The 23,013-nt window shown below is 47.3% G+C and overlaps 1 protein-coding gene across 2 annotated transcripts in view; it reads left to right on the forward strand.

The window, feature by feature from the left end:
• LOC146198024 (DNA (cytosine-5)-methyltransferase 1.S-like) overlaps positions 1–21,681 on the forward strand; it is a 191,043-nt gene extending 169,362 nt beyond the window's left edge. For both annotated transcript variants that reach the window (XM_084593341.1, XM_084593340.1), the window contains 2 exons: positions 18,252–18,368; positions 19,142–21,681. In XM_084593341.1, the coding sequence (XP_084449467.1) occupies positions 18,252–18,368; positions 19,142–19,210 (186 nt within the window). In that variant the 3' untranslated portion in view covers positions 19,211–21,681. The remainder of the gene's footprint in view (positions 1–18,251; positions 18,369–19,141) is intronic.
• The last annotated feature ends 1,332 nt before the right edge of the window (positions 21,682–23,013 follow it).

The raw sequence follows: 23,013 nt of genomic DNA on the forward strand, positions 1-23,013 counted from the left end.
GAAGCTGAATTAAAATACATTTTAAGTGTTGTGTCAAATGCTTGCTCATAAGTGACCTTACATGCAGAGAAAGCCCTTAACATGCTTTATATTGTAACCCGCGCTAACCGTGTCAGTTCTTGAGGCAGAAGAAGACGAAGTTCTGTAGAGTGCGCGTGGTGCTGGGACGCCGCTGTTTTTGCCTGGTCAAGCGCCTGCTCTCTGCCTCCTGTTCCTCAACCCCGTCCTTTGACCCTGTCCTTCTGGACTGCCGTCCGGGTAGCGATAGAACCCTTGACATTCTGGTGGAGGTGCGGGGTAAGTGCAGCACAGCCCCTCAAAACCCGCTACTCTGAGTTCACCCCCAAGTCTCAGCCGCCGCCCCTTCGACGAGGAGGCCGAGATACGTGCCAGCCGGCGACTTCAAGGGCTTGCTCCTGAATTTGGTCTGTTGCCGAACTCCAGCTCTCCACAACTTACAATGGTCCGGAGTACCATGACCCAATGTCAACAGACGGACTCGTTTCTCGCACCGTCCGTGGTGTACCTACTGATGGCTCCTCGAGCGGCTGCCACGTTCCATGGCGATGCCTCCGAAGATGTGGAGGATTGGCTGGAGCAGTACGAACGTGTGGCCCGACACAATGGCTGGAATGCCGAAAACTGTCTTCAGAATTTGTATTTCTGCCTGGACAGTACGGCTCGGCACTGGTTCGAAAACCACGAGGCCTCCCTTACATCCTGGGACACCTGTAAAGAAGAGCTGCGACGGACGTTCGCCAATCAGTATCGGCGACAGCGAGCAGAAGACCTTCTGCAAACAAGAGTACAACGACCCGACGAAACTGTAACGAGTTTTGTTCAAGACGTCCTACGACTTAGCTCCCGTGCCGACCCCCGTGCCACCGAGGAAAAAAAGGTGCGTGCACTCATGCGGGGCGTCAAGAGTGACATTTTCGGCGGGCTTATTCGTGATCCGCCGACTACAGTGGCACAATTTGTAAATGAGGCGACGAACATTGAGCGAGCCTTGGTTACGCGAGCGGACCATTATCGTCGCCTTGCTGGAGGTCCCAGCGTTTCGAACCTTTCAGCTGCTCGCTTCCCTGTTGGTTCCCTCGACACCGCAAACCTACGCGAGATCATCCGCGAAGTTGTACGCGAGGAAATACGGCAGCTGCTTCCACCTGCTGATGGTACGGCATCCTGCGCCCTCACGGATGCTGTCCGCGAAGAAGTACAACGTGCCCCTTATCCACAGTGCTCCGTTGCTTCTTCACCTGCTCAGCCCATCGAGCCGTACGCGTCCGTTGCTAGTCGCCCGCCGCCGCAACAGCCACCACCGCCGCCTGCTCGCCGTCAGTACTTGCCTGCACAACCCCGTAATCCTGTGTACGATCTTCGTCCGCAGCAGCAATGGATGAGCAAGGCTGACGCGTGGAGGACAACCGACGAACGCCCACTATGCTTCCACTGCGGAGAAGCAGGCCACGTCTACCGTCGCTGCCCTTACCGCGAGCTTGGTCTTCGCGGTTTCCAGCAGAATGCTCCCCGCCCGGAGTTCGGCGAGCAACCCCGCGACATCGCGGATTATCTGCGCCGTTCACCACCACCCGACCGGTCTTCACGTCGCGACCTTCGCTCGACACCGTCCCGCCGATACGATTCTCCCCTTCGCAGCAATCGACGGCAAAGCCTGTCCCCTAATCGGGAAAACTAAGCCCGGCGACGTCTGGAGGTGACGTTGCCGAACCCGTTCCTGTTAAAGAGCCTCCACGTTTTTCGCCCCGCTCCCCCACGCGAACCGACGATCAACTCGACGACCTTCCCGACGAACTTCGCGCCGAACTTCTCGCCGAACTTCCCGCTAAGCTTTCCGACGAGCTTTCTGACGAACTTCAGGACGAACTCCCCGACGAAGCTTCCGACGACCGTCGCGCCACAGTGTACAATAACCTCGATGTTGTGATCGACGGATACGACGTGACGGCACTCGTTGACACCGGTGCAGACTATTCTGTTATGAGTGGGGAGCTATGCCGCCGACTTCGCAAGGTAACGACGCAGTGGGATGGCCCCGATATCAGAACGGCTGGAGGCCACCTCGTGAGACCAGTCGGCAGATGCACTGCTCGTATTGAGATTAACGGTCTCAGGTGCCCGGTTACCTTTGTTGTACTATCGAAATGTTCCAGAGACATTATTCTCGGCATGGATTTTTTGAGTGATTGCAGCGCTGTAATCGACTTTACCGACCGCTGCCTCACGCTTCGTCAACCTCGATATACCTCGGCGCAAACAAAGCCCCAAGTTTGCACGGCACGCGTCTTGGAGGAGCACGTAACCGTACCGCCCCAGTTTAGCGTATTTCTCCCTGTCACGTCCGACCACGTTGCTTCTGGCGAAGTTCTGCTGGAAGGAAGTGCTCAGCTGCTTCTTGACCGGGGTCTTGGTGTTGCTCGAGGTATCGCGCAGCTGGATACTGGCTGCGTACACGTCCTAGTCACCAACTTTCGTGGCACTCCACAGCGCCTTACGAAAGGCACGGCTCTCGGTACCATGGAGAGCATTACCGCCCCTATTCAAGTTGTTGCCCTGTCCGAAGGTGCTTTCTCCTCCTTCTCTTCGCAGCAGAACTCCAACCCTCGCACAGCCCATGGGCAGCTCCAGTGGTACTAGTAAAGAAAAAGGATGGCACTCTTCGATTCTGTGTTGACTATCGCCGTCTGAACAACGTCACCAAGAAGGATGTTTATCCCCTTCCTTACATTGATGACGCACTTGATCATCTACAACATGCCCGTTACTTTTCATCCATAGATCTGAAAAGTGGTTACTGGCAAATCGAAGTTGATGAGCGCGACCGAGAGAAGACTGCTTTTATCACCCCGGATGGTCTATATGAGTTTAAAGTGATGCCGTTCGGCCTCTGTACTGCCCCAGCAACCTTTCAACGCGTTATGGACACTGTCTTGGCTGGACTGAAGTGGCAAACTTGTCTGGTCTACCTTGACGATGTTGTAATCTTCTCAAGCACGTTCTCCGATCATCTTCTTCGCCTGAGAGCAGTACTACAAGCTATAAGAAGCGCAGGCCTCACTCTGAAGCCAACAAAGTGCAAGTTTGCCTATGATGAATTAAAATTTCTTGGCCATGTCGTCAGTAGCGCGGGTGTTCGTCCAGATCCCGATAAAACAACCGCCGTCGCCTCCTTTTCTACACCATCGAACAAGAACGCCGTACGGAGGTTTCTGGGCCTCTGTGCTTACTATAGGCGCTTTGTTCCCAATTTTTCTTATGTTGCTGCACCACTTACTCATCTCACGAAGGAGAACGTCCCCTTCCAGTGGTCGGATGAACAGCAGCGTGCATTCGACCGCCTTAAACAAAGCTTACAGACCTCCCCTGTACTCGGGCACTTTCATCAGGATGCCGAGACTGAAGTTCATACAGACGCCAGCAACAAGGGCCTCAGAGCCGTGCTCATTCAAAAACAGAACGGGACCGAGCGTGTGATCGCTTACGCAAGTCGAACATTATCGAAGGCGGAGACTAACTACTCGACCACTGAAAAAGAATGCCTCGCGGTAGTTTGGGCGATTAATAAGTTCAGACCCTACTTGTACAGACGCCCATTTCAGGTGGTTACCGACCATCACTCTATGTTGGCTCAGCACTCTGAGAGACCCTTCAGGGCGACTTGCACGGTGGGCCCTTCGGTTGCAAGAATTCGATACTACAATAGTTTATAAGTCCGGTCGCAGGCACACAGATGCTGACTGCCTCTCGAGAGCCCCTATAGAATCAGCATCTGACGGTCAAGACGACGAGTATGAAGATGCTTTTATAGGTACCATAAGCACGGTCGATATGGCAGCGCGGCAGCGACACGACACTGAACTTCGTGAAGTAATCGCCCATCTGGAAGGTAAAGAAGGCACCATTCCACGCGTCTTCTTGCTCGTTCTACACGCATTACGTCTTCGCAACAATGTGCTATACAAAAAGAGCTTCGCAGCGAGTGCGAGGTCTTGGCTACTGGTTATTCCGGCTGACCTACGTAATGAAATTATGGACGCTTGTCATGACGACCCAACTTCCGGTCATTTGGGATACAGCCAAACACTCGCACGAATTCGTTCCAAGTATTACTGGCCTCAACTTGCTAAGACTGTTCGTCACTATACCAGGACCTGACGCGAATGTCAGACGTAAGACTCCGCCCGTACAACCCGTAGGACATCTTCACCCCATTCCGCCGCCTATGACTCCGTTCCAGCAGGTAGGCATGGACCTGCTCGGACCTTTTCCTACGTCCAACTCGGGACACCGCTGGATTGCTGTAGATACGGATTACCTCACACGGTATGCTGAATCGCGAGCTTTGCCTTCTGCAACAGCGGCTGATGTAGCGAAGTTTTTCGTCGAGTCCATCGTCCTCCGTCACGGTGCTCCCGAAGTCTTAATCACAGATCGCGGTGCCGCGTTCGTGTCCCAGCTAATGGCAGAGATCTTGCGTTTAAGCAACACGCACCGCCGCAAAACTACCGCATACCACCCCCAAACGAATGGGCTCACAGAGCGCCTTAATAAGACTATGGCCGACATGATATCTATGTATGTGGACGTCGAGCACCGTACATGGGACGATATTCTTCCCTACGTAACTTTCGCTTACAACACCGCAACTCAGGAAACAACAGGGTTTTCGCCGTTACGTCTGGTGCATGGCCGAGAGGTGATTACCATGCTTGACGCCATGCTTCCCCATGAGCCGGAGGCCTACTCTTACGACGATGTCCAACTGGTAACCCAGCACGCAGAAGAAGCCCGACAGTTGGCATGACTACGCATACAAGACCGCCAGCACGTCGATGCACGCAGGTACAACCTCCGGCATCGTGACGTTCATTTTGCACCTGGTGATAAAGTGTGGGTGTGGACTCCCGTTCGCCGTCGCGGTCTCAGCGAGAAGCTGCTAAAACGTTACTTTGGCCCATACGAGGTCGTTCGCCGTATAAGCGACGTGAATTACGAGGTGATTCCGATTGTTCCGAGCACATCTCGTCGGCCCCCTCATCCTGAAGTGGTGCATGTGGTTCGCCTCAAAGAACGCTAGAACCACGTATTCTGACTCTGAGCTCTGCTCGATTTAACGTTTCAGTTACGCTGGAGCGCACATCGGGACGATGCGCCTTTCAGGGGGAGGAGTAGTGTAACCCGCGCTAACCGTGTCAGTTCTGGAGGCAGAAGAAGACGAAGTTCTGCGGAGTGCGCGTGGTGCTGGGACGCCGCTGTTTTTACGTGGTCAAGCGCCTGCTCTCTGCCTCCTGTGCCTCAACCCCGTCCTTTGACCCTGTCCTTCTGGACTGCCGTCCGGGTAGCGATAGAACCCGTGACAATATGGCCTCATAATTTGGTGTCTCAACCTTTTTAATATAGTGTTTCCCTGAGCTTTTTGTTGAAGTACATGAAATAGTGCATAGTGCAGGGTCACAAGCCACGTGGTACAGGCTTTTTCCCGATAAACTATGCAAGAGCTTCTGTTTGCATTCAAAGCAAAGCCTCTGTACAAGTTTCTAGTGCAGTGCTCCTCTGTCACCTTCTTTGGGTGTCAAAACTTTTATTTGGCACTGACAAATGTGGCAACAAGCAGGACAGCACAGCTGTTCTAATGGGGCAAAGCTTGCTGAACCACAAAAAAGCCAAAGACAAAGTATGGCCACATGTCATGATAAGGTTTGGCCACAAGGTCGCACCGCAAAAGCATCAGCAGTGTGGCATTGCTGCCCTCTCTTCCAAGAGGCACTGATTTGATGCTGTGTATGCAAAGAAATGATGGGTAAGCAGGACAAATTATACAGAAGGAGTATCTTTGGTCCTGGTCTGAACCCTGGAAAGGGTTTAGCAGGTGTAATATATGGCTTCATACTCATGACATAAATACTTGACTTCCGTTGTTGAGTGGAGCGGACAGTTCTTTGCGGGAGCACCTCAGAGTTCCCCTCTCTGAGGTGGCATAGCACCTCGTAGGGGCCAAAATAATGGTGAAGAGGCTTTTCAGAGTGCCCTCACAAACGAATTGGGCTCGCAGCCAAACATGGTCATCAAACTGTTAAGACCTCCCTGTGACATAGGTTGTAGCACTGGGCGTTGCATTTTTGTTGACACTGGATTCACTGTCAACCATTTGGCGTGTGGCCCCTGCATCGCAGTGAGGAGGGAGCAGGATCTGGAAGAACGGTGGCATCCAGCATGGTCAAGGCTTCATGACCCTGGGCCAAATAAAATTGAGTAAAGCGCATCCAATCATGGAGTGACTTAAAACAGTATTTGGTCCCAGTTTCTATGATAATCAACAATATACGTGGAAATCATGTCAGTAATTGTCTCGTTTAGCCGTTCAGTCAGTCCATTTGCCTGGGGCTGATACGCTTTTGTCTTGCGACAGCTGGTTCCACTGAGTGAAAGGGCCTCGCTCGTAAGTGCCAACATAAACTAAGATCTCTTGTCAGTTAAGATGACTGCTGGGGCACCGAGAGGAAGCACAATGTTCTGGATGAAGATATGAGCAACCTTTGCTGCAGTACCACAAGGAATAGCCTTGGTCTCATGCTAGCGGGTGAGGTACTCAGTGACAACCATATCTGTTACCTGTGGAGGACTCCGGAAGTGGGCTAAGTGCATGCTGACCTGTTGAAATGGGAGTTGCGAGGGATCAATAGGTTGCAGAAATCTGGCTGGTGTAATCGCCGACGTCTCCCACCACTGGCACTTATAGTGGGTTTGTACGTAGTGATGAACCAGAGCTAACGTGGGACAGTAGTACATTTGGCGTATCTACGCCAACGTGCTTGTGAAAACAAGAGGTGGCCAGAAGAAAGACATGCACACAGAACTCTGTCATGAAGCAATGTAGGTACTGCAAGCAGATCAACAGTTTTTGTTAGGCCATAGTTCTTCTTGTGGTGCCCACCAACTCACAAGCAAAACGACAGCAGTCTGTGCCTGAAGAGTCGAGGTGGGAATAGTGCAGTTCCTTTAAGGTACTCGATGAGGAGTAGCAGTTTGAGGTCGGCCCTCTGTTGATAAACTATGGTGTTCACCGAAGAAAGCAGGATCGTCATCAGACCCATCCATATGGCAGGGAATAGCGGCATGAGCCAGTCAGCGTCAGTGTGTTTCTGGCCGGACTTGGGTACAATAGTAATGTCAATTTCTTGCAACCGAATGCCCCAGGGGGAGCAAGCCATCCCAATGTATTGTTCATGTTTGCAAGCCAACACAGTGAATGATGATCACTCATGACTCAAAACAAACAGCCATACAAGTACGCAGAAAATTTCATGGCTGTGTGCAGATCAGCGGGGTGTTCCTTTTCTGTAGTATAGATTAATTCACATCGGAACTGGAGAAAGTACAACTGGTATGAGCAATTATGTATTTCTACTATCCTGCCACCGTGGCCAATGTTACTAGAATCTGGGTGCAGTTTCTTCATGGCCTCTTCCTCAAAGTGGCTATGTATAAGCACACATTTGAGGCGGGATTTGAGAGTGAAGACTTTTGTAGTGAAAGCTACACTATGCTGCTCTTAAGCATTTTGCTGTTATTTCGTCAATGCCTGAAAGAGCACCAACTCGGGCCTCTCCTTTCATGTTGGAGGGTGACATTAGAATCAGCCTGCCTTGACATTTGAATTCACATTACACATATACCACGCAGGCATGTTCATGCGGCTTAGTTAAAGCAGGGCTTTGTATGTAGGCTGGTAGCCTATGCTATCGCTTCATACCTTTAAAGGCAGAATTTAAGCATGAACCATAATTTTGTAGCGAAAGGTACAATATGCTACCATTGAGCATTCGCCAGTGCCTGAAAGAGCATCCCATTGCCTAGCAACCAGTTTCGCTATTGTTGCAGAGGAAAGACAAGAAGAAGACAAAGAAACTGCAAGTGATAACAGCAGCTCGGTAGTTGCCACCCTGGTAGAGATGAATTACAACAGCGAGTTGCCCGTAGTGAAAGCTTTCGCTCCATATTCGGTTTAACAACGTTGATCCCCTCTGCTTTTTTCCTGGTCCTGGCCCTGGAAGAATGATTCGGCATCTTTTGTTAGGCAGGTCAGGAGTTCCAATACTCACTGCGTAGGTCAATGACGAAAAGTAGGTGGCATGGCATAGTGAGTCTCACTTCAGTTCAGTCGTTCAGTCGTGTCCGACTCATCGTGACCCTATGGACCATGTCACGCCACGCTTTCCGGTCTCTCACTATCTTCCTAACATCACATAACTTCATCTGCAGCGCCTCGAGGATGCCATCTAACCATCGCGTTCGCTGCTTACCCCTTCTCCGGCGACCCTTAACCTTTCCCAACATCAAATCTTTCTCCAGCGACTCCTCTCTTCTCGTCAGATGACCAAAGTAGCTGAGCTTTAATTTTAGAATTTGACCCTCCAATGAGCAGTCAGGGTTTATGGTCGACAATATCGACTGATTTGATCTTCTGGCCGTCCAAGGAACTCTCAAGATTCTCCGCCAGCACCACAATTCAAACGCGTCAATTCTTCGACGGTCAGCCTTCTTCACAGTCCAACTCTCGCATCCATACATCACAACTGGAAAGACCATAGCACAAGTTATACGGATCTTGGTTAGCAGTGTAATGTCTCTGCTCTTTACTAGGCAGTCAAGGCTAGCCATGGCTTTCTTTCCCAGAAGCAGGCATCTCCTAATTTCATGGCTGCAGTCTCCTTCAGGGGTAAGTTTGGAGCCCAAGAAGAGAAAATCTGTCACAGCTTCCACTTCTTGTCCCTTAATGCTTCAGGACTTGATAGAGCAAGACGCCATGATCTTTGTCTTTTTAATGTTTAGTTTAAGCCCAAACTTGTCACTCTCTTCTTGTACGCACATCAGAAGTCTCTTGCATTCCACTTCACTTTCTGCCATTAAAGTGGTATCAACCGCATATCTAAAGTTGTTATGTTTCCCAGCAATCTTCACTCCAGCTGAAGACTCGTCCAGACCAGCCTTCCTCATGATGCACTCAGCATATAGGTTAAATAGGCAGGACAACAGTATGCAGTTTTGTCTCACTCCTTTCTCAATCGGAAACCAATCAGTAAGACCATGCCCAGTTCTGACTGTGGCCTCTTGCCCTTCATACAGGTTCCTGAGGAGACAGGTGAGGTGATTTGGAACTCCCATTTCTTGGAGAGCTTGCCACAGTCTGCTGTGATCTACGCAGTCAAATGTTTTCGCATAATCAATAAAGCAGAAGTAGATGGGTTTCTGGAACTCTCTCGCTTTTTTCATGATCCAGCGAAGGTTGGCGATCTGATCTCTAGTCCCTCTGCCCTTGCGAAACCCAGCTTGCACGTCCGGAAGCTCCCGATCCACATACTGCTGCAGCCTACATTGGAGGATTTTCAACATCACCTTGCTAGCATGCGAAATAAGTGCGATCATGCAGTAGTTGGAACAATCTTTGGCACTGCCTCTTTTTGGAATGGGGATGTAAACTGACCTCCTGCAATACTGTGGCCACTGCAGGGTTGTCCAAATTTGCTGACATAATGTATACAGAACGTTAACAGCGTCGTCATGGTTGAGGTGTTGAAGCAACTCAGCTGGAATGCCATCAATTCCGCTAGCTTTGTTCTTAGCAAGGCTGGTTAAGGCCCATTCAACTTCACTCTTCAGGATGCCCGACTTGAGATTAGTAATCACTAGTCTTATGTTGGGTTTGCACATTTGGGTCCTTCTTGTACAGTTCTTCTGTGTATTCCTGCCACCTCTTCTTTATCTCTGAGGCTTCAGTGAGGTCCCTGCCTCGTTTGTCCTTTATCACGCCCAGCTTAGCACGGAAGCTTCCTTTGATATCTTTGATTGTCTTATACAGAGCTCTTGTGTTACTCAATTGGTTGTTGTCCTCAACTGCTTGGCACTGTGTGTTCAGGAAGGCATTCTTATCTCTTCTTGCTGTTTTCTGAAAATCCGCATTGGGAACCTTGTATCTTTCTCTTTCCCCCATAACTTTTGCCATCCTCCTTTCCTCAGCTATTTGCAAAGCCTCTTCAGATAACCAGTTTGCTTTCTTGCATTTCTTTTGCTTTGGAACTACCTTAGTAACAACCTCTTGTATTATATCACGAACATCAGTCCACATCTCTTCAGGCTCTCTGTCTTCTAGATCTAATTCTTGAAATCGATTCCTCACTTTCACAGCATATTCTGATGGAATTTGATCCAGATCATACCTGAAAGGCCTTCTAGTTTTCTGCGTTTTCCTCAATCGAAGCTTAAATTTGGCAGCAAGAAGCTGATGATCGGTGCCACAATCGGCCCCAGGCTTTGTTTCTACTGCTTGTATCAGGGGTGTGAAACTCCCTATACCTCCCAGCGGCCACGAATTACAGACGCTAGCGCCAAACTCCCCATTATAGGAATATAGCGGGCGGGGGCGCGTAAAAAATGGACTTGACGGGGGAGGCCGTATAGCGGACTGGTCCAAAAAAACGGTGCGCTGAAGGGGGTGTCGGTAGGCTGCTTCAAGCAGCGCGGGTCGCGCGCTCGCGTGCGCCCGCGCCCGGGAAAACGCTCTGCCCGTGGATTTTCTACCGCATCATCGTTCTGCCGCGGCGCGACCATGCGACCAGCTCGCGGCAGGAACAGTGTGATGGAAAGAAAAACCACAAACATAGCGCTCTCGAGGGCGCAGGCGCTCGCGAGCAAGCGTACCTGACCGCAGCAAGAAATAGCACAGAGAACAGCAGATATCGTTTCTCTTTTTTATTAGCTGCACGTGAAACAGAAAATGAAAAGATGCGACAAGGTATCCCTCACACACGCGCACTTTACATAGCTAACAGTTTACAGAAGTGTTATGTGTTCTGCGCTAACATTGTAATCTTGCATGCCATGCTTTATCACTACAAAAGAACCCAGTTTGCCGGCACTGCTTCTGTCAGCATGTGTACAGTTGATATGAAATTAAATAAATGATGCACATATTCATTCTACGCATTCCATACCATCAAAACAATGTAGAAACATGAGCAAATACCTGCGTTCTAGTTACCTAGTGGTTGGGATTTGATGCAAGTAATCACATGTCACTGCGCTATACATAACCAAAATGCATGATTAAAAATTTACACTACCCTTCCTGGAAGAACCGTCTTCTTCGAAACGCACGTCTCTCCACAGTACATGAAGGTAACAAGTTCAACAACACGAAACACAGCGGATATCGCCGACTGTAATGGCCAGCATAATGAGCAGACGAGATGGGTCCACGGAACTGGAGGTGCACGCAGACAAGTCTCTCGTCTCACGAAGGGGCGAAGAGCCAGCAGGAATGAGATGCACAGAGTAAAAGAACCGCGACGAAAAATCGCGACTTTGGCCGATAAGCCAACACGCAGAGAATTCACAGCGCTAGGCTACGCAGACGACCGACGCAGACGACAGTTCTAATTCAAAACGAGCGGAGTCGTAACGGTTGCAGCGGTTCACGCGACGAAGCAAGCCACGCAGTGCAGTCGGCGGCGCCGTCAGTGCGAGGGGAAAATTTAGGCGCGAGGGAGAAGTCCTCCTCTCAGCTTTTTCTTTCCTCCTTTCGCCCCCGCTTGGGAGAGTTAGACGGGACGGAAGTGCCCCTGACTTTCCGCGGCCTGCTTGTATAGCGCTTCTCCATCTCTGTCGGCAAATAATATAATCAATCTGATTCCTGTACAGACCGTCTGGTAAGTCCATGTGTACAGGCGCCTCTTGTGCTGTTGAAAATGAGTATTCGCTTTGGTCAGGTTGTTTTCTTGACAAAACTCTACTAGCCTCTGCCCAGCTTCATTTAGCTCACCAAGACCGAACTTGCCTGTAATTCCGGATATTTCTTCACTCCCCACCTTAGCATTCCAGTCTCCAATGAGAAAAAGGACGTCTGATAATGGAGTGTGGTCTAAAAGGCATTGCAGGTCAGCGTAAAATCTCTCAACGTCAGCTTCTTCAGCAGTAGTGGTTGGTGCATAGACTTGGATAACTGTTATGTTGAAAGGGTGACCTTGGATCCGAAGTGAAATCATTCGGTCGTTTTTGGGGTTGTACCCTTGCACTGCTTTGCCCATTCTTCTGTTTACTATGTGAGCGACCCCATTCCTTCTCCTGGATTCGTGCCCACAATAAAAGACATAATGGTCGCCGGAATTAAATTCTCCCACTCCGGTCCACTTGAGCTCGCTGATACCCAAGATATCAATGTTTCATCTGTCCATTTCTTGCTTGACGACATCCAGTTTACCTTGTGTCATAGATCTTACATTCCATGTTGCTATGTGATATATCTCCTCGCAACATCGGACTTTCCGGTCGCTTCCCGACACATCCACAACTGAGCATCCTTTTTGCTTTAGCCCAGCCACTTCATTCGTCCTGGAGCTACTAGGAATCGCCCTTTGTTCATCCCCAGTAACATGTGGGACGCCTTCCAACCTGGGGGGCTCATCTTCCAGCGCCATATCCTTAATGCTATTGTGACTGGTCATAGGGTTTTCTTGGCAGGAAATACTGGAGTGGGTTGCCATTACCTTCTGCAGTGAATCACATTTTGTCAGAACTCTCTGCCGTGACCTATCTTGGGTGGCCCTACACAGCAGAGCTAGACTCACAGAGTGAGTCTAGCTCACAGAGTGAGCCTAGCGAGTCATTAATGCGCAGCAGAGGCTTCACTTCCTTTCTCATTATGTTGTTGAGGCATCTGTAATCCATGCAGAACCTTAAGGTGCCATCCTTCTTTGGGACAAAAGGCAATGCCCAAGGGCTCATAGACAGTTGGATGACATCGTCCTGGAGCATTTTTGTAACTTGGCGGTGGATGGCAACACATTATTTCAAAAACACCCTGTAATAGCACTGGCGTAGTGTAGGGGTACTTGGTCCATGGAAGTTATAATTCGGTGCTTTGTTAGGGGCATCTATCAGACCTTGGAAGTTGAGGCAATACAGTTGCTGAAAGAATGGATGCTTTCTATGCAATGTTTCTGACCGGCCTGGAGATGCGGGTTTATAAGTCAATCATAGTGGTTGCAGGCATGCATCATCGAGGTTTGACATGCTGGATAAAGCGCACTGGTCGGTACACATTCCAAGTTCTTAAAAATAAGTGACTGTTGTGTTTTCCATTAAAAAAAGAAAGTTTATCACTAGGATGTTGGTTCACTGAAGTTTGACAAGGCAGTAACTAAATCGTATTGCCACAGACTGCCCTTCATCTTCCTAGAACTAGTGAAAAAGTGGCTTCCAGCTGTTTTTCTACTTGAGCCTCTGACATTAATGGCTTAGTCAGCCCTAAACAAACACTATATCAAGCTTATCCAAACACTCGTCACTAGGATGTTGGTTCACTGAAATTCGCCAAGGCCATAAGCCACAAACTAAACAAACTTGCCAAGTAGCAGTGACTTGTTCGCTTGAGCAATGCTACATGTGCCTGTGCCGTGATCACACTTGTCTTTGACAAACTTGCTCACTTGCGGAGAGATTCTTATGCGGTTGTCTAATGCGCACAACATTGCTTTGTAGGGCTTTGTGCCGGTATCAGCGACTCGCTGGATGGAAAATGATACCATGTAGTCAATAATTGCACCCTGCTGTTGAAGGAAATTTATGTCAAGAATCATGTCTTGTAAGCACTCTTGCAATACAACAAAGATGCCAGAGAAGGTAATACCAGGGATCTGTATTCATCAGGTGCAGACACTACTTGGCGCCATCGCATGGCACTGGTGGTGTGCATCATCGGTCTAGACCAAGGTGTCAGAACCTTATGAAATATCGTGGTTAACTGGCTGCTAATGACAGAAAAATTAGCACTGGCATCCAACAGCACAGTCACGCCACAGCTGTTGGCGGTTATCAAAATTTTGGCAGAAGCCAGTCATTCACAGCACGTCAGCGAGGTCGTTTGGTCGGATCGTCACGTCAAATAGTCGGATGGAGGTTTTTTTACTCTGAGCAGTAGAGCAACAGCCCTACTTCCAAAAGTCGTTGTCTTTAGTTTTCCTGGTGAATGGACATACCTCTGGATTGACCAGAGGATGAGGGCCAACTGGACGAAGCAAAGTGCCTTGAGGATGATTATCAGGATTCTTGTTGAAGCAAGGAGCCACATGAGTGGCCAGGTAATTCTCGATGTCTTTCAGCGTTGTGCGGTCAAGGCTATGTTAGCAAAGATAAAACCAGCGCTAAAAGTTTACACAAACTACACAGAAAGACGAATAGGACGGGCGCTGACTCCAACTATGTTTATTGAAAGCCACATGTTGCATATATATAGCCTGAAGAAGGTGAACGCATGAGTAAGTCTTACATAGAAAGACAGAAAAAAGCACGAACAAAAAACACACACTCAGGCAAAACCTTCTAATAATCGTGTATTTTTTAGTAACCTATACTACTCACTTCCTTGTAAGAAGGTAGAAGTGGTGCTGACGCACATGCCCCATCTCTCTTTGATAAAAGAGGCTTCTGCCAGTTCGTGAGCTAATTTACCTTTACTCCTAGTTGGAATTTTAATCTCGTCAAGTCATGGTTCAGTTTTTTTTTTTTTTTAATTTTTATCAATGCAAGAGCGGCAATGGGCGGGTGGGTTTTCAGGTGAATTCTCTCAAACCCACCTCCGGTGCAGGCAATTGTGAATAATAGGGCCGGGCTCCCCATATTGATAGCAGAGCAGTAGATTGTCAGGCATGCGCCAGACGGGTGTTTTCCTGATGGCAGGAAGCAGGTCCTGCTGCTACTTGACAGAGCACTGGTGGCAGTGAGGTGATCCGGCAGCATGATGGAATGCATGTCACTCGGAACCAGGCCAGTGTAGGTAAGGCATGATATATGGCTCCAGTAGTGGTGCTGGTGGGAGCTGCAATGCTCACTGAATTTCGTCACAGACGACGTTCACTGTGGAAGGAATGCTTGCCAATGGAGCGTCCAAACGGAGATTTTGCAGTTCTTTGCAGACAGTACTCTGCTCAAGCTCTTGGAGCGTGTCGCCTCCGGGGGCTAGCATGGACACGCAGTAGTGAGTGGCTGCTACACTTGCCTGGCAGCTGTATTGCATTCTTGCCGTAAATGTTTCATACTCAAGGCTGCCTTGGCAAAAGCAGCGACGGTTTTTGGAGGGTCGTGCATGAGGGCAGCAAACAGCTGTTTCTTCACCCCATGTATTATGTGCCATAGCTTCATTGCCTCAGACATGGCAGGGTCGACCCTATTATTTAAGAGCCATATTATGTTCTCTATGAAAATGGCCGCGCTCTCGTTGGGCTCCTGTGACCTGGAGCGAATAGCAATTTTGTGTGTTTTCACTTTGCTCACTCGAGGTCAATGTTGTGAGAACTCACGTTGAAGAGCTGCCCATTTGGAAGAGGACGCCCCATAGTTCTCAAACCACATCTTCGCCTAGTTTTGCAGTGCGAATTACACGTTCATCACCTTTGGCTTGTTGTTCCATTGGTTGAATGCAGCCACATGGTCAAAACTGACCAACCAGTCTTCTACATCCCTTAACCGGTCACTGTGAAATGATGGCGGTGATTGAAGTGCAAGAAGAATGAACAGCGAGGCATTGCCCTGGCTGCATGTAAGGGAAGTCATGGTTCACACTGTCATTGTCAGTTGCTCAAACTTGGGTAGCAGGCCTTGCAAGTGACGGCTCGTTTTATGGACATGTGTGTCTGTGTGTCCTCCGGAGAAGGGGTAGGCAGCGAACGCGATGGTTAGATGGCATTCTCGAGGCATTGCAGATGAAGCTATGTGATGTTAAGAAGATAGTGAGAGACCGGAAAGCGTGGCGTGACATGGTCCATAGGGTCACGAAGAGTCGGACACGACTGAACGCCTGAACTGAACTGTCTGTGTGTCCTGATTAGCGTCACTGATGTCATGGTCAGCGTACATGGGATACTAGCACCAACAAACTTTGAAAGAAGCATGACAAAACAGCTTTTTAATGAGGCAAAGCGTGCTGAACCATGCGCTGATTTGAGAGAGACAAAGACGTTGCTTGGTTACACGCCAAGGTATGATTTCACCTCTTGGTTGCGCTTTCTCAAAGACGTTGCTTGGTTACATGCCAAGGTATGATTTCACCTCTTGGTTGCGATTTTTCATGTGGCTCACCATGCCACTACAGCAGGTGCAAAGCACAAAGCTGGCAGTTCTTGCTGATCTCGCTGAACCATGCAATAAAGTTTGAACCAAGCGCAACAAATATGTCCAACCATGCTGAACCAAGCTTCCACTCTGCATATCTAGGTTCAGCTGAGTTGAACTGCAGTTAATTTTTTGTTTTGTTTCCTTCATGCACTATTGTGTTTTTTTTTTTGTTTATCAAATTGTTGTCCTTCATATGATCATCATTCGTGCTGATTTGGTATTAGTAGCTGTGTAATATGAACTTTTTTTACCACTCCCGTTAATTTGAACCTTGATAATTCGAATTTTCGGATAATTTCAACTACACTACTAGGTCCAGTCCAGCTCCATACATCCATAGAGGTATTTGCTTAAAAAAGCCCATTAATTCGAATGCGAGTCAGTTCCACTAAGATCATTCGAACTGTGCGCCGCCTCGTCTGGGTGGTCTGGCACCCATCACATGGCCAAAGAAACACCTTTGCGATAGGGAGGCATAGTTAGAGGCTGCACATGTCCAAAACGGGGACAAAAGATGAAACCAAGTTAAACCATGGAGAAGTGGATAAAGCCTGAATAAGTATCATGACCAGCTCAGCAGCCAGCGCCACCGAAGGGTTGGCGGCCGCAGCTATGGCTGTCTTCTCTTCTCTTCCATGCAACCTCCAAAGCTTGCAACTAAATACTCGTCAATTTGACTCCCGTTAATTCGAAAATACAGATAAATATTTCTGTCAGTGCGGTCCCAGCTCCAACGCCTATGAAAGGCTATGATGTCAGGCGGGTACTGCGGGTATTCCAAATGAAGTAACCTAATCCTTATGCAAGAAAAAATTTTTCTTTTTTTTTATGCGAAGTCGTTCATCTTTTTCACCTATCAGCTATCAAAGAAAACTCGCAGTCAGTCACGATCATGATGCTGGCTTTTAGTATCGTCGCTTCAAAAAGTCCTGAAAGCACTGCAGAGTCTGCAGTGGAGAAATGCGAAAGCCTGAGTGTTGCTGCTGCATATGGTGCATCGTGCACACCGTGTCGAACACAACCAGTGTTTTGTTGAACGCATCAAAGTTCACTGCTGTTCTATAATTGGTTTACAGGAAAGGAAAGGCGCGGTATTTGTTACACTTGTTTCTGTGGATACCTGAAGTCTCTCGAAAAGGTCAAAGGTCAAATTGGCTTCAGACATCGGGGTTTTGCAAGAATGAGGGTACTAGTCCTGCAGCTGCAAAAGCGTTTTCACCATCGCACGTTCCAATAACGTGTGGCAGCACACGGCGCCCGCCCCAAATGCGACATGATAAAGTGAACGTACTGAAAATCAGGCCTACACAACCGGATGAGCTCTGGCACTCTGCCAAGTTGCCCCGCAAAATAGAGGAATGCGCAAACGGGTGCTTCCTTTTTTTTTTTTTTTGATATTCTTGGTGGCAAAAGTATGTTCGTGTTGGCGGGGGGGGGGGTCATTATGCGAGAGGGTTGTTCGCGAATGAATATGGTTTTTTCCCAGTCTCGTGTTCAAATTAACAGGCTTTTGCTATGTTAGAACATATATGTAGCTTTCAGCCACAAGTAAAATGAAGGATATACTACTAGGAAATTGTTGATATTTGACTCCTAATTGTTTTTGAACTCACAATACTCTCTCTGCTGCTTTGCTGCTGTGAAAGATGTGACAAGGAAGGTGTTTCCTCTGGTAAAAAATTAATAGCTGGTATAAAGCAAAGAATGAACCCTCATTCATCTCAAAAATGAAGTCCTTGCTCAGGAAAGCAGCCTGCAGGACAGCACTTGCTTTATGTCATTTAGGTCTCTAGCTTTCTCGTATTAGTAAAGAAAAAGCGTAAACTTCTGGTTCACTGGACTGTAAAACGTCTGATCTTCTTTATTGTCTCCATTGTGCAGTCTTGAAAGCTTCATGGTTAAAGAAAAAAATATCCTGACTTATTTATGCTCTGATGCTTGATAAACAAAAGCTCAAAAACTGTTGTGGGAGTAAAAGGAGTTGTATAGTGTAGCATGCAAAAAATAGGTCTTCTTTGAAGGTCTGATGAAGAACCACAAGTAATAATGTTTGGTCTTTTCAGTCCGCAGTATTGCACCCAACAAAGAACCGGCCGCTCACTGTTCGGGAGTGTGCCCGCATTCAAGGCTTCCCTGATGACTTTATATTCATGGGCTCCACTGCTGACAAATACATGCAGGTAACTTACATCCACACTTTCCTGAATGAGATATTTATAGATATTTGCGTTGCTATTACAAGCTAGCACTATGCTTAATTTATTTAACTGTGCATCTAATTACAAAATTGCAAAAATGGACTGCTTCTAAATTAATGTCCCTTTTTGTTATTAGTTTTTGTAATAGCCACTAGGCACACATTTATAACCCTGCTTTGTCAGAAGAAGCACAAGCTTGTTAAACTTTACATACGCCTGTAAGCATACGCAATGTTTTTCGCAGATGCTTGAAAATAGTGGCACTCTGAAGCTCCCTCACTTGCCACTGCTCTTCTCATTCTTGGCACTGTTGTCAGAAGAGTGCGCATATTGAATCCAACTTATGCATTAATTGCAAAATGCTTCGTGGTCTTGCAAGTTTATAGATAAATCTAAAAAAAATTTTTTAATTATTATCAGCGGTGAATTATTACAGACCCCTCAGAGAATAGGTTTTAGGAGGTGTGTGTTAAAGTGCCTGCCATAATTATAATAATGTAGTAAAATGCATAAACAAGTCTGATTCTCACCATGAGATGCATTCTTTTGGCTGCCGTCAATATTCTTTTCTGTAGCGGCTACAAAATGTTCATTTCAGAGAAATCGCAGGCTGGTTGGCATACCTGCAACAATGTGACTGAATTGCCCTTTAGCCGCCACTGCATTTATGCCAGTGCTAAATAGGCACATGTTTTCATAACCAGTATCGCGAAATCATTGCATTTGATGCTTTTTTTTTTTTTTTTTTGCTTTAGGTGGGCAACGCCGTACCACCGCCGCTATCGGCAGCCATTGGCCAGGCTATAATCAGATCTTTGATGTGAGGCCAGCCATACTTGCAATCTTCCATAATGTGATATACAGTGAGGCCTCGTTGGTACACGTTTTGAAAAGTGCGGGGAAAAACATAGTATCTGAAAAAAATGTATGATCCAAATTGCATGGTTTTGGAAAATAAAACTGTTGAATTAAGTTGAAAAGCAATTATTGACACTTTCACTTCGTGAAAATGTAGATTAGCACTTCCATGGCTAAGATATCAAGGGTCCTTGTTTTATTTCTTGCAGAAATTAGTTTGCACTTGCGTTGTTGTTAGGGCAGAAGAGATTTAGCAGCACATCCGTTACTTTGACGTCAATGCGAAGCTGAGATTGCTTCTTTGTTGATTCCAATTGCTTCACCCTCTTACAACAATCCACTGTGGAGAAGCCATCACAATGGCTGACTGTCACCGTGTTTCTGGTCTTGATGTTGCCCTCTCCAGATCTGACCTGCTCGTATGTAAGCACATAGTTAATCCCAAATGCTTGGCCTTCTTGTGCAAAGAAATCACTGCATCTCTTCATGTCAAGTCACTATGGGAGCGGCCTTCACGCGTTAGCTTCGCCTCTTTCACCAAAATGCTGTAGAGAAGCCACCATGGTCAGAGAGTGCCACTGCTTTCTTACTTATGCCACACACTCCCGCTCTCAGCCCATGCATTGAAACTGGTGATCGGTCGATAAATTGCAACTGTTCATTTGTTGTCATAATTCTCCTGGAACCACCGTCCAGCCCGAGGTAGACATGCAGACTATTATTACCTTCGTCATGCTGCAGCAGCCGCAGGAGCCACCGACCTTCCAAGGTTTCCTAAGTGAAGACTTGGAGGACTGGCTGGAGAAACTTGGAACATGTGGCACGGTACAGCACATGCGCAGTTGACTACAAGCTTCAAGACATGCTTGTTCTGCAGGAGGGTGTAGCTCATGCATGGTTCAAGAACCTGTAGTTGTCTACAACGACGCGAAATTCTTTCAGACATCAGTTCCCAAGAAGCTTCACCACGATGCTCTGAAAAGAAATGGCCCAACTGCTCCTTTAGTCTCGAATTTATCTCCCAAATGAAAACGTACTGGTGTACTTCGAAGACATGGTGGAGTTGTTTCAGAAGGCTAATCCAGATATGGCTGAGCAGAATTCCTGGTACTTTATGTGAGGTATCAAGGAGCAAATCTTTGCTGGACTGATTTGCAGTCCACCAAGCACGGTTGCAGAGCTTGTGTCGGAGGCTGCCACCACAGAAAAGACACTCAAAATGTAGTTGGGCATGTCAAAAAGTTAATAAGCATAAAGTGTCTGACATAAGGTAGTATAACATGGAGAGAATTGAGCATGCTCTAAAAAATGGCAGTAGTCTTAAAGCAAGCAAGAGGAAGCTAAGCATAGGCAAACATTAGATGTATGCGCTATGGAACAAGGCAAACATGTCATTACCAATATGATTAGGAAAGTCAAAGTAGCGGGGGAGTTCTTTACTGTCAGTACTGTAGCCGAAGTAACTAGGGGGATAATGATAATAGCAGAAGGGCAGAGCAACTTAACATTCTATTGGTATGGAAGTACAAAGTAAAGAAAGCATTAAAAGCAATGAAAATGGAGAAAGCTGGGGAGGATCAGGTAACTGCAGGCTTGTTGAAAGATGATGGAGAAATTGTGCTAGAGAAACTGGCCACTCTGTACATGCAATGTCTTATGACCTTGATAAGGCCAGAATCATGGAAGAATGCTAGCATTATTCATGGCCGGACTCAAGCGGTGGTGGTGTGCCCTTTACAGCCTGCGCACAGGGGGTGCTTCCTGTCTGCTGCCCCTGCAAGACCTTTGCGCCATGACATCCTCTGCGGACAGAACAACTGCTTGTCTGCGATGCGTAATTCCGTCTCCTCAACGGTAGGATCCCGCAACTTCTTGCTCCTCACTGGTTGCCTCTCAGCGGGTTAAACGGCGATTGTTACCGAGAGGTGTCTCTGAACGCAACCTAAAGGCAACATACACTCACTAAAGGCAGGAAATGATTAGATTGAAAATAGTTTATAGTGTTACCGTTGTCAGGCTGTCACCTCGTGGTTCTGTTCACGGCTGGTTTTTGTCGCAATTAAGAATTGAAAACATCACATGAGCCTAAAGGGGAACACCCCTCCAGAAAAGATGTTCATAGCTTATTTTAATGTTGCAATTTTAAAAAAAATGATAAAAAATAGCACATACGGGATTCGAACATATGTTATATTCGCTAAGTTTTCAGGTAAGTAGCACTAATCAATTGCACCATTGAGGCAAAGAGTAAGGCAGGCTTTAAATGCTCTGTTATTCATTTTTACAATATTTCCACTATCTGTCGGCAGGTGACGCTGCTCAGAGGACCCTACCGTTGAGAGAACGGAATCACGCATCAGCGACGCACGTTGTCGTGTTTGCTCTAAGATGGCGCTTTTGGTGCGCAACAAACTGGAAAAAAAAAAAAAAAAAACAAGAATTGAGGTTGGCCAAGCTTGTGGCTGCAAGCCTACACATGCTTTATGGATTCACTCAATTGTGATATTCACGTCCTTCACTCTCACCAACAAAGCTAAACATAAGAAGCGCTCATAGGCTCGATTGTAATTTATTACACAGTATAGTAGGGGTCATAGGAGACCACGACTGCACGAAGAGCCAAAAACCAGGTGAAAACTCGCACATAAAGCACACGTAATTTATTCGGAAAAAGTTCTCCAGCACTCGGGAATTGGTGAAAGAAAATGCAGGGAGTCTTTTCAGACTAGGACTTACAGAATGGGGTGCAGCAGTGAACCATGGCATGGTCACATACACGGCAAAAGGAGGATTCGGACACCAGATGCACCATGCCTCAGAACAAAAAGCGGGGTTATGGTGAATGCGCCTATCGAAGTGTACAAAAAGATAAGGGTAGATTTTTAAGCTTGGGCTAACAGAACTTACAACGGATCAATGACCAGCCTGACTTGCAGGAGACACGTGAAGGTGCCCAAAATTGCGGCACATGTGCGGAAGCAGATCGAAACGTGTCCAAAAGCGAAAAAATGCCATTGCTCTGGCATCCTTTGAGATAATGCATGCAGGTGAAACAGGTACTCCTCCTCGTTCGCCTGCTAACTGTAATAGGCTGACAAAATTCGATGCATCGCAGCGAGGTGAAGTAAACAGCATACAACACGCTCGCTCTATTTCCTACGGCGAACAGACCTAAGGTGCAGAAAGTGCTCATGTGATGCATTCTGTGCTTCTGCAGGCTCGCATTTACATTTTTGATGAACGTCAATTTGTGTCATATCAATGAGGAAACAAGGTTACCACGGGAAGAAAGCAAATGAGCTTTTGTACAGCATAGTGGTTTTCACCTTACAGTAGTACGCTGCTATTTGGCTGTGTTTGCGATGCAGAATAATTACAAAAGAGAATTGGGTTTTGAGATGGTGCTTAGTACACATTTTGCACCATAAGAATTAAGACATAAAGTAAATATTACTGTTGCCTGAGTATGCTAAACCGCTTCTACATGCATACTGGAACTACACTATTCCGCTCACTCTATAAACTGAACAACTGAACTGAACACTTGCTGCCGCCGCTTGAGTCTAGCCATGCATCAGTATCTTAATTATAAGAATAGGGATGTCAATGATTTGAAAGCGTAACGTTAAAAGATAGGAAGTGTGCAGAATGGGTCAGGGAACAAACTCGAGTAAATGACATTCTAATTGAAATAAAGAAGTGATTACTGGCGGGACACGTATGGTGAAGGAAGGATAACACAGGGAACGCAGTACACAGAGATTCAGAC

This window comes from Amblyomma maculatum, chromosome 2, assembly GCF_055883805.1.
Source record: "Amblyomma maculatum isolate TAMU_Amacu chromosome 2, ASM5588380v1, whole genome shotgun sequence".
Taxonomy (NCBI): Eukaryota; Metazoa; Arthropoda; class Arachnida; order Ixodida; family Ixodidae; genus Amblyomma; species Amblyomma maculatum.